Source organism: Salvelinus alpinus, chromosome 15 (assembly GCF_045679555.1).
Source record: "Salvelinus alpinus chromosome 15, SLU_Salpinus.1, whole genome shotgun sequence".
Lineage (NCBI taxonomy): Eukaryota > Metazoa > Chordata > Actinopteri > Salmoniformes > Salmonidae > Salvelinus > Salvelinus alpinus.
Window position 1 is genome coordinate 57,460,458 of NC_092100.1, and position 12,148 is coordinate 57,472,605.

Sequence of the window (12,148 nt, forward strand, 5' to 3'; positions counted from 1 at the left end):
GCCAAGCAACTGCCGTGCCAGGCAGTGATGCAACCAGTCAGGATGCTCTCGATGTTGCAGCTGTAGAACCTTTTGAGGATCTCAGGACCCATTTAGTTTCCTGATGGGGAATAGGCTTTGTCGTGCCCTCTTCACAACTGTCTTGGTGTGTTTGGACCACTCTAATTTGTTGTTGATGTGGACACCAAGGAACTTGAAGCTCTCAACCTGCTCCACTACAGCCCTCAAAAATCTCAACCAAAAATGCCCTTCATTACGCACACCTGTCACTAACATTACGCGCAGAAGCGCTCATTGGACCCCTGCTCCACTGGGGGCGTGTTCGGTCCTCCTTATCCTGTAGTCCACAATCATCTCCTTAGTCTTGGTTACGTTGAAGGACAGGTTGTTATTCTGGCACCATCCGGCCAGGTCTCTGACCTCCTCCCTATGGGCTGTCTCGTCGTTGTCGGTGATCAGGCCTACCACTGTTGTGTCGTCTGCAAACTTAATGATGGTGTTGGAGTCGTGCCTGGCCATGCAGTCGTGGGTGAACAGGGAGTACAGGAGGGGACTGAGCACGCACCCCTGGGGAGCTCCAGTGTTGAGGATCAGTGTGCGTGGCAGATGTGTTGCTACCTACCCTCACCACCTGGGTGCGGCCCGTCAGGAAGTCCAGGATCCAGTTGCAGAGGGAGGTGTTTAGTCCCAGGATCCTTAGCTTAGTGATGAGCTCTGAGGGTACTATGGTGTTGAACGCTGAGCTGTAGTCAATGAATAGCATTCTCACATAATTGTTCCTTTTGTTCAGGTGGGAAAGGGCAGTGTGGAGTGCAATAGAGATTGCATCATCTGTGGATCTGTTTGGGCGGTATGCAAATTGGAGTGGGTCTAGGGTTTCTGGGAAAATGCTGTTGATGTGAGCCATTACCAGCCTTTCAAAGCACTTCATGGCTACGGACGTGAGTGCAACGGGTCTGTAGTCATTTAGACAGGTTGCCTTTGTGTTCTTGGGCATAGGGACTATGGTGGTCTGCTTGAAACATGTTGGTATTACAGACTCAATCAGGAACATGTTGAAAATGTCAGTGAAGGCACCTGCCAGTTGGTCAGCACATGCCCGGAGCACACGTCCTGGTAATCCGTCTGGCCCCGTAGCCTTGTGTATGTTGACCTGTTTAAAGGTCTTACTCAAGTCGGCTACGGAGAGCGTGATCACACAGTCGTCTGGAACAGCTGATGCTCTCATGCATGCCTCAGTGTTGCTTGCCTCGAAGCGAGCATAGAAGTGATTTAGCTCATCTGGTAGGCTCGTGTCACTGGGCAGCTCGCGGCTGTGCTTCCCTTTGTAGTCTGTAATAGTTTGCGAGCCCTGCCACCTAAGACGAGCGTCGAAGCCGGTGTAGTACAATTCAATCTTAGCCCTGTATTGATGCTTTGCCTGTTTGATGGTTCGTCGCAGGGCATAGCAGGATTTCTTGTAAGCTTCCGGGTTAGAGTCCCGCACCTTGAAAGCGGCAGCTCTACCCTTTAGCTCAGTGTGAATGTCACCTATAATCCATGGCTTCTTGTTGGGGGTATATATGTACAGTCATTGTGGGGACGATGTCCTCGATGCACTTATTGATAAAGCCAGTGACTGATGTGGTCTACTCATCAATGCCATCGGAAGAATCCCAGTCTGTGATAGCAAAACAGTCCCGTAGTTTAGCATCTGCTTCATCTGACAACTTTTTTATAGACCGAGTCACTGGTGCTTCCTGCTTTAATTTTTGCTTGTAAGCAGGAATCAGGAGGATAGAGTTGTGGTCGGATTTACCAACTGGAGAGCGAGGGAGAGCTTTGTACGCGTCTCTGTCTGTGGAGTACAGGTGATCTAGATTTTTTCCCCCTCTGGTTGCACATTTAACATGGTGATAGAAATTTGGTAGAACTTATTTAAGTTTCCCTCATTAGTCTCCGGCCACTAGAAGCACCGCCTCTGGGTGAGTGGTTTCCTGTTTGCTTATTTCCTTATACAGCTGACTGAGTGCGGTCTTAGTGCCAGCATCTGTCTGTGGTGGTAAATAAACAGCCACGAAAAGTATAGCTGAAAACTCTCTAGGCCGGTAGTGTGGCCTTCAATTACAACAATATACTCTACTTCAGGCGAGCAAAATCTAGAGACTTCCTTAGATTTTGCGCACCAGCTGTTGTTTACAAATATGCACAGACCGCCCCCCCTCGTCTCTCCCGGAGTGTGCTGTTCTATCTTGCTGGTGCAGCGTGTATACCGCTTGCTGAATATCAGCCACGATTCCGTGAAACACAGGATATTGCAGTTTTTGATGTCCCGTTGGTAGGATATTCGTGATCGTACCTCATCTAATTTATTGTCCAATGATTGCACGTTGGCGAGTAATATTGTCGGTAACGGCAGCTTTCCCACTCGCCTTCTGCGGGTTCTCACGAGGCATCAGGCTCTGTGTCCCCTGTCCCTGCGCCTCTTCCTCTTGCAAATAACGGGGATGTCGGCCCTGTCGGGTGTTTGGAGAATGTGTTGTGCGTCCTGCTTGTTGTAGAAAATATCTTTGTCAAAGGAAGATTGACAGACAGACAACTTTGACTAAACACTCAGGGAATGAGAAGTTCTACAAGCAGATCTCACATGAAGAAAGTGTTTAGCTTCAAGCTTCACGGTATGGGACTCACAGAGAGGATACAGTGTTCTCACCGTCAAACTGTAACTCATTTGGATCTGGTTGTTAGGGAAACTGTCTGTGGCTGGCTGGCCAGAGCCCAAATGCTGGTTAAAAGCCCAGGTGGAAACATACAATACTGCTACTCCTCTGCCATCAGGCAAGGTACTTTAATTGGTTCAGAGAAGGCTATACAATATATCTCTTATAGATGTAAGATGAGATCTTACAGATGATCTCTGCAGGCGCTGTACTGTACACCAAGACAAGTGGGTAAGATTGGTCTCAGTTATCCGCGCTCAGTAGACCCATTAATCATTTCTATTCATTGTACAAATAATCTTTGTTAAGACTAGAAAAAAAATCAGTAAAGGCATTTGGAGACAAAACAGCTATTGGGAAAAGGTATAATGTGTATTACAATTTCAGAAACTGTAGCATGCCAGTGTACAGTGAACAGTAATCCCCTTTATTGCCTCTAGGGAGCGCTTTTCATGCTGGTACAGTCCCAATGAGTAAGTCTGAGGCCCAAGGATAAAGGTTGTCCTCTGACCAAGCAGCTGACACAGTCCTGAGTCTGATTTACTAACAGTCTTTCGAGTCTGGATACAGAGTCCTGACTCAGTCGAGAGAGAGAGAACCAGCTTTTGGAACTTCTGTGAGTGTAATGTTTACTGTTAATTGTTATTGTTTATTTCACTTCTGTTTATTATCTACTTCACTTGACCATATGCTATCAACAAGAATGCAGGCCAAGGTCTCTGCCATCTAGCATTATTCAATTCAATACAACCTCAGGAGTAAGGGGAAAGATCCTGGCTGATATCCATGCTCGGTGTGGTGGTGATCCTTGTCCTCCTTCGTCTTCTCCCTCCTACTCCTCCCTCACCCTCCTCCCCCTCCTAGTTCTCAGTCTTTTCCCTCCCCTCCTCCGTCACCTCCCCCCTCCGTCTATTCCCTCCTCCACTTCCATTCCACCCTCTTCCATCTCCTCCTCCACATTCTCCTTCATACAGCAGATACATAGGCTTTGCTCCAGTTCTCACTTAATAGTGTCAACACCTGTATCAGACAGAGTGGAGATAGTAACATGCTCAGGGAGGATGGATCGATTTATAGCCCAGGGATGGCAGACGGTCAATGGGCATTGATCCACTGAATCACCCCCTCTCCTCCTTAGTCCTCTCTCTCTCTTTCTCTCTCTCTGTATATGCGGTAGTGTTGAACAATGAACACAAACACATTTGTGGTCTGCTGTGTGGCTCAATTGGTAACAGGATGTCTCTAGCAACACACGACTAGGTTGTGGGTTTAATTCCCGCAGGGATCACAAACACTTCAACACAGAGGCCTGTTAGGGCGCAACCAGTGTGTTCCCAAGGGGGCTGTAGACACACACACACGCATACATACACGCACACACTGGGGCTTTCCATGAGAATGAGCTCTAAGTCAATGTAAATCATGTGTGAAATGATAATGAGTTGATGTCAATGGGGTATATTATTAGACTGACTGCATTCCTGTTGGGTTCAGACCATTTGAACCGGAATGCTCTGGGAATGGACGTATGGAATGGATTGTCTGCCTAGGCACGTGTTGATAGAATCAATGATTATCAAAGCACACACATCGTTCATTGCATTACAAACTCCTTTGAATATTGTCCAAATCGAAGAACACACATCATTATGTTGGAACCTTCTCAGAATGACCCACAGCATCTTCTATCACAAAACGGTCTTCTGCTACTTCCAAAATCTAGATACTACTGTAATAGCGACCAAGCTAGTCCAGTAAAACTGTCACACCTGCTCCCGCTCTCCCTCTCTGGCGCTCGAGGGCGCCAGGCTGCCCTTCATTACGCACACCTGTCATTAACATTACGCGCAGAAGCGCTCATTGGACTCACCTGGACTCCTTCCCTTTGTTGATTGGCCGGTCTAATTGTCTGCTCCCCTGGTTGTTCCCTGTGTCTGCGTTAATGTCGTTATGTGTTTATGTCGAGACGCTGTCCTGTCCTGTTCCACGTCCGTGCTAATTAAATGTTCGCTCCCTGTACTTGCTTCTCATCTCCAGCGTCGACCCTTACAAAACCCACTGGGCACAGACATCATTTCAACGTCTAGTTTTGATTTATTTTTGGTTGAGATTTAGGTGAAAAGTTAGGTGAAAAAAAGACTAAATTCCCTTACGTTGATTACTTTTTGGAAATCCAATCAGTTTTTCCATGTTAATTCAATGTCATTAGATAGATTTTGTTGTTGAAATTATGTGGAAACAACGAAGATGGAAGTAAACAGCGGCAGAAACAGGTCCTTATAGGGACCTACAACCCCCTCTGCCCAAGAGCAGTATGCACACACACACGCACGCAGGCACGCACACACACTTCTGGCAGGGTTATACGTAGAGTGCAATAGAGGAACTGAGACAGATCTTGTTCTAAATAGCATAAGACTACTAGCTGAGTAGTCACACGTTTTTAGGGGTAAGAATCGACAGTGTTGTTGATGCACTGTGCATACTTTTTAGTCCAAGACTAAGCTTAATCTGTCTGGGAAACTGCCCCTTTATGTCTGTTTTATAATCCCTAAAAAAACAAATACAGAGTGAACATAAAAAAAAGGGGTGAAAATGTAACATGGGACTCTATAACCGTTTTTTTTATCGTAATATCCCCCTGGGATTTTCGACAACATTTAGAAAACTTTCCAAGACTACGAGCTCTGCATAAAAGACTGAGCACGGGCTGAGGTGGTGTGTGCTGTGGGGAGGGGGTGAGAGTGTATTTTGTCTTTGCAGACTAGTGTTTGGCATCTCCACTTAGCACTACCCACTGGGCACACACATGTTTGAATCGACGTCGTTTCCACGCCATTTAATGAAATGACGTTGAACCAACGTGGAATAGACGTTGAATTGACGTCTGTGCCCAGGGGGTAGTTCCTGTTGCTGCAAACAAAGAACTCCAGGGTGAAGTTTCCCCTAGGTACAGATCTAGGATCAGCTTCCCTTGCCCCAATCCTAACCTTAACCATTAGTGAGGAAAATGCTCAACTGACCCGAGATCAGCGTCTAGGGGTAAATTCACCCTACACCAACAAAAAACACAGCACATCAGAGCTGCGGGAGAACTTTAGCGTTAGGAACAGCTTGGATGGCCATTTGTCTAATGAGTGATCACTTACGCGGCTCAGCTCCCTATTACCAGGCCATATGTTAGTTAGATAGAGGACCAGAACCACAGGCCAAACCATGCCTGAAACCTGTTACTGTTACCTTTGCTGGTTTGTTAGCTAAGCCTCTCACCGTGAAGCTTTTTTTTGAAGGGATACATTAATATTCAAGATAGGCTACAAGACAGAGGGATCAGACGGAGTGCACGGAAAGAGAAACGGTCAAAACAACCACAGCGGGGCCTAGTTGTGTTACAGGTTGTACCTTTGAGGGAGTCAAAAACCAAAAGCCTGGAGAAAGTGTGTGTGGTGGGGGAGGGGGGGGGGGGGGCGGGGCGGTCTGTGTGTGGGCGTGTGTTTGTGTCTCAAAAGAAAAAGGAAGATGGCCATCTGCTACACACATGTAAGTACACCACTTATTAAATAAAACAAGTAAAATTCCACGTGCAAAGCGCATTCCACGGGTCACGTTTATAAGTCGGTGTTCCAAAAAATAATCAAATTAGGAAAAGTTATGGCACACCTGAGAGTTGGGAACCACTGCTCTAGGCTACCATCTGGAAATGGAAATACATTATTTCATCCATAAAAGTCATCAGGCAAAAACACACACGCGCGCGCACACACGCACGCTTGTTTTCTAGCTTTTAAGGGGAAAGCTGTATGGTGAAAGGTTTCCATGTCTGTCTACAGGCTACGTTTTGGCTTTGTCTGAAGTCCACTTTAACCTCTCGATCTATGCATGTCTGCTGCCGAGGCGTGCTTGGAATGTTAATGCTATAGATCTCTATGTCAATAAAGGGTCTAACCCTAACCCACTGCACCGCTGTGACAGGCTGAGGGGTCAAAGCCCACTGGTGGTGTCTTAGTAAGACCCAGCCATCCTTCTCTGAGCTCTGGTGGTGTGCGTAAGACCCATCTATCCCTTGCCATTCCCTTGGTTCATATCAAGGCACGGATGTACAGTATGTTGCAATGGAATGCAGACTGTTGGTAATCTCTGTAGAAAGCTTGAGACTCAGATCATTCACCAGAATCCTTCTCCAAGCCTATAAGACCCAGCCATCCTTCTCCAAGCCAACTGCCATCCCTTTTCAAGCCTATAAGACCCAGCCATCCTTCTCCAAGCCAACTGCCATCCCTTTTCAAGCCTATAAGACCCAGCCATCCTTCTCCAAGCCAACTGGTGGTGTGTATAAGATCCTTGGTCAAACCTCCATGCCTCCTGTTGACGCACGCACACACGCACACACACACACACACACACACACACACACACACACACACACACACACACACACACACACACACACACACACACACACACACACACACACACACACACACACACACACACACACACACACACACACACCTCAGTGTGCTTGATTAAACTGGGGCTGGAGGAAGAGGATAGCAGTTTGGGCCTAAACACCTCCACAATTCTCTGGGCTAAGATAGACATGCACAGGGCAGGGAAATAACTGATGTGAGAAAAACACAGAGGGGCAGGAGGCTTTGAGAAATGGGCAATTATAAAGAAATGGAAGTGTTTTTGAGAGAAAAGTATTAGTCAGGCAAACTCAGTGTTGAAGCTATATGCTGAGAGATCATGAGTTGAGATTTGGATGGAAGTGACAGCAACATACCATGAGTTTCTGTTTCTGCTTCTTCGTTCAGATGAAGCAGATGACTTCTCTGTTTCCCCTCCTCTCCTGTTTTCATTTAGCTGTGGACATAAAGACGGACACAGGTCAGAGGTCATAGATCACGTGCAGAACCCTAATGGTTACAGTTTCTCTATTTTCACTAAATTACAGAGAAACTGTCTACAGAACAGGCATGAAGAACATGTGCTGAACCACAATAATGACAGTCAGTTTCTCTGTGCTGAAAACCTGTAGGACCCGGGTATTAAGAACAACAAAAGTATAAACGTAACATGTAAAGCGTTGGTCCCATGTTTCATGAGCTGAAATAAAAGATACCAGAAATGTTCCATACGCACAAAAAGCTTATTTCTCTCAAGTTTTGTGCAAATTTTTATTTATATCCCTGTTAGTGAGCATTTCTCCTTTGCCAAGATAATCCATACACCTGACAGATATGGCATATCAAGAAGCTGATTAAACAGCATGATCATTACACAGGTGCACCTTGTGCTGGGGACAATAAAAGGAGCGTGCATTTGGCATGCAGGACTGTCCACCAGAGCTGTTGCCAGATAATTGAATGTTCATTTCTCTACCATAGGCCGCCACCAACATCGTTTTAGATCATTTGGCAGTTCATCCAACTGGCCTCACAACCGCTGACCACGTGTAATCACGCCAGCCCGGGACCTCGACATCCGGCTTCTTCAAATGAGGGATCGTCTGAGACTCTACGGCTGGCCATGCTTTCCACCTGGCTACCCCTACCCGGTCAACTCCCCTGTACCCTCCACAGCAACCCGTCAAAGCCCCCACCATTTCTCCTTCACCCAAATCCAGATAGCTGATGTTCTGAAAGAGCTGCAAAATCTGGACCCCTATAAATCAGCCGGGCTAGACAATCTGGACCCTCTCTTTCTAAAATTATCTGACAAAATTGTTGCAACCCCTATTACTAGCCTGTTCAACCTCTCTTTCGTAACGTCTGAGATTCCCAAAGATTGGAAAGCTGCCGCGGTCATCCCCCTCTTCAAAGGGGGTGACACTCTAGACCCAAACTGCTACAGACCTATATCTATCCTACCCTGTCTTTCTAAGGTCTTCAAAAGCCAAGTTAACAAACAGAATATCGACCATTTCGAATCCCACCGTACCTTCTCCGCTATGCAATCTGGTTTCAGAGCTGGTCATGGGTGAACCTCAGCCACGCTCAAGGTACTAAACGATATCCTAACTGCCATCGATAAGAAACAATACTGTGCAGCCGTATTCATTGACCTGGCCAAGGCTTTCGACTCTGTCAATCGCCACATCCTCATCGGCAGACTCGATAGCCTTGGTTTCTCAAATGATTGCCTCGCTTGGTTCACCAACTACTTCTCTGATAGAGTTCAGTGTGTCAAATCGGAGGGCCTGTTGTCCGGGCCGCTGGCAGTCTCTAAGGAGGTGCCACAGGGTTCAATTCTTGGACCGACTCTCTTCTCTGTATACATCAATGATGTCGCTCTTGCTGCTGGTGAGTCTCTGATCCACCTCTACGCAGACGACACCATTCTGTATACTTCTGGCCCTTCTTTGGACACTGTGTTAACAACCCTCCAGACGAGCTTCAATGCCATACAACTCTCTTTCCGTGGCCTCCAACTGCTCTTAAACGCAAGTAAAACTAAATGCATGCTATTCAACTGATCACTGCCCGCACCTGCTTACCCGTCCAGCATCACTACTCTGGACGGCTCTGACTTAGAATACGTGGACAATTACAAATACCTAGGTGTAGGGTTAGACTGTAAACTCTCCTTCCAGACTCACATTAAGCATCTCAAATCCAAAATTAAATCTAGAATCGGCTTCCTATATCGCAACAAAGCATCCTTCACTCATGCTGCCAAACGTACCCTCGTAAAACTGACCATCCTACCAATCCTCGACTTCGGTGATGTCATCTATAAAATAGCCTCCAACACTCTACTCTACAAACTGGATGCAGTCTATCACAGTGCCATCCGTTTTGTCACCAAAGCCCCATACACTACCCACCATTGCGACCTGTAAGCTCTCGTTGGTTGGCCCTCACTTCATACTCGTCGCCAAACCCACTGACTACAGGTTATCTACAAGTCTCTGCTAGGTAAAGCCCCGCCTTATCTCAACTCACTGGTCACCATAGCAGCACCCACTCGTAGGACGCGCTCCAGCAGGTATATCTCACTGGTCAGCCCCAAAGCCAATTCCTCCTTTGGTCGTCTTTCCTTCCAGTTCTCTGCTGCCAATGACTGGAACGAACTGCAAAAATCTCTGAAGCTGGAAACACTTATCTCCCTCACTTGCTTTAAGCACCAGCTGTCAGAGCAGCTCTCAGATTACTGCACCTGTACATAGCCCATCTATAATTTAGCCCAAACAACTACCTCTTCCCCTACTATATTTTTATTTTTATTTTGCTCCTTTGCACCCCATTATTTCTATTTCTACTTTGCACATTCCACATTCCACTGCAAATCTACCATTCCAGTGTTTTACTTGCTATATTGTATTTACCTCGCCACCATGGCCTTTTTTGCCTTTACCTCCCTTATCTCCTCTCATTTGCTCACATTGTATATAGACTTATTTTTCTACTGTATTATTGACTGTATGTTTGTTTTACTCCATGTGTAACTCTGTGTTGTTGTATGTGTCGAACTGCTATGCTTTATCTTGGCCAGGTCGCAGTTGCAAATGAGAACTTGTTCTCAACTAGCCTACCTGGTTAAATAAAGGTGAAATTAAAAAAAGACCAGCCACCCGGACAGCTAATGAAACTGTGAGATTGCTCAACTGAATAATTTCTTCAACAACTGTCAAACCGTCTCAGGGAAGCTCATCTGTGTGCTCGTCGTCCTCACCAGGGACTTAACCTGACTGCAGTTTGGCGTCGTAACCGACTTCAGTGGGCAAATGCTCACCTTTGATGGCCACTGGCATGCTGGAGAAGTGTGCTCTTCATGAATTAATCCCGGTTTCAACTGTACCGAGCAGATGGCAGACAGCATGTGTGGCGCTATGTGGGTGAGCGGTTTGCTGATGTCAACGTTTTTAAAAGAGTGCCCCATGGTGGCGGTGGGGTTATGGTATGAGCAGGCATAAGTGTCTGTGTCTGTGCATTTTAGCAATGGCAATTTGAATGCACAGAGATACTGTGACGAGATCCTGAGGCCCATTGTCGTGCCATTCATTTCGCCGCCATCACTTCATGTTTCAGAATGATACTGCACCGCACCATGTCGCAAGGATCTGTACACAATTCCTGGAAGCTGAAAATGTCCCAGTTCTTCCATGGCCTGCGTACTCACCAGACATATCACCCATTGAGCACGTTTGGGATGCTCTGGATCGAGGTGTATGACAGCATGTTCCAGTTCCCGCCAATATCCAGCAACTTCACACAGCCATTGAAGAGGGTGAGACAACATTCCACAGGCCACAATCAACTCTATGTGAAAGAAATGTGTCGTGCTACATGAGGCAAATGGTGGTCACACCAGATACTGACTGGTTTACCGATCCACGCCCCTACTTTTTTTCCCCAAAGGTACTTTATCTGTGACCAACAGATGCATATCTGCATTCCCAGTCATGTGAAATCCATAGATTAGGGCCTAATGAATTTATTTCAATTGACTGATTTCCTTGTATGAGCTATAACTCAGTGAAATGTTCGAAATTATTGCAAGTTGCGTTTCTATTTTAGTTAAGTGTATAAAATAAGCCTCTATAAGGCGGTTCAAATGGTGAGATTTGGCGAGTCAATCACAGAGACTGCGCCAGCGTTTTACCCATGGGAATATTACGCTGATACTCAGCTGGAGGGAGAAATAGAAGGGGACAGAGAATAAAAAATGCATGCAGCTGCCGCCTCAAATAGTTCCAATCGTGTATGTGTCTGTGCCTGTGTCCGTGTCTGTGGCTGTGCCTGTGTCTGTGCCTGTGTCTGTGCGCACGCATGCGTGTGCGTGTGTGCGTGTGTTACCAGTCAAGTAAAATTGTAATGCCTGCCGCCAAGGTAGCCTGGAGGGTAGGAGCGTTGGGTCAGTAACCAAAAGGTTGCTGGATCGAAACCCAGAGCTGATAAGGGGAAAGGTATCCCCCTTGAACCATACGGTTCAGGTAATTGGTCCTTTATTTGTGTGTAACACAGTCTCTCTCTCTCTCCTCACACTGGTTCTATCTGATGCTAACCTTGATTAGGATTACCATTATTTCTATCTCTACTTTGCACATTCTTCCACTGCAAATCTACCATTCCAGTGTTTTACTTGCTATATTGTATTTACTTCGCCACCATGGCCTTTTTTTTGCCTTTACCTCCCTCATCTCACCTCATTTGCTCACATTGTATATAGACTTATTTTTCTACTGTATTATTGACTGTATGTTTTTTTCTCCATGTGTAACTCTGTGTTGTTGTATGTGTCGAACTGCTTTGCTTTATCTTGGCCAGGTCGCAGTTGTAAATGAGAACTTGTTCTCAACTTGCCTACCAGGTTAAATAAAGGTGAAATAAAAAAAATAAAAAAATGAGCATCTCATGCATTATACATAGGTAAACTAGCATACATTGCTAAATACACGTTGCTAGCAATAACTGACTTGTCAAAATGGATATTCAACTTAGTGT

General features: G+C 46.1%; 1 protein-coding gene across 2 annotated transcripts in view; it reads right to left on the reverse strand.

Moving 5' to 3' along the window:
* The window catches only part of LOC139540424 (tetraspanin-18B), a 119,519-nt gene that overhangs the window by 42,661 nt on the left and 64,710 nt on the right, over positions 1–12,148 (reverse strand). For both annotated transcript variants that reach the window (XM_071344229.1, XM_071344228.1), the window contains exon 2: positions 7,486–7,565. In XM_071344229.1, coding sequence (XP_071200330.1) covers positions 7,486–7,488 — 3 coding nt within the window. In that variant the 5' untranslated portion in view covers positions 7,489–7,565. The remainder of the gene's footprint in view (positions 1–7,485; positions 7,566–12,148) is intronic.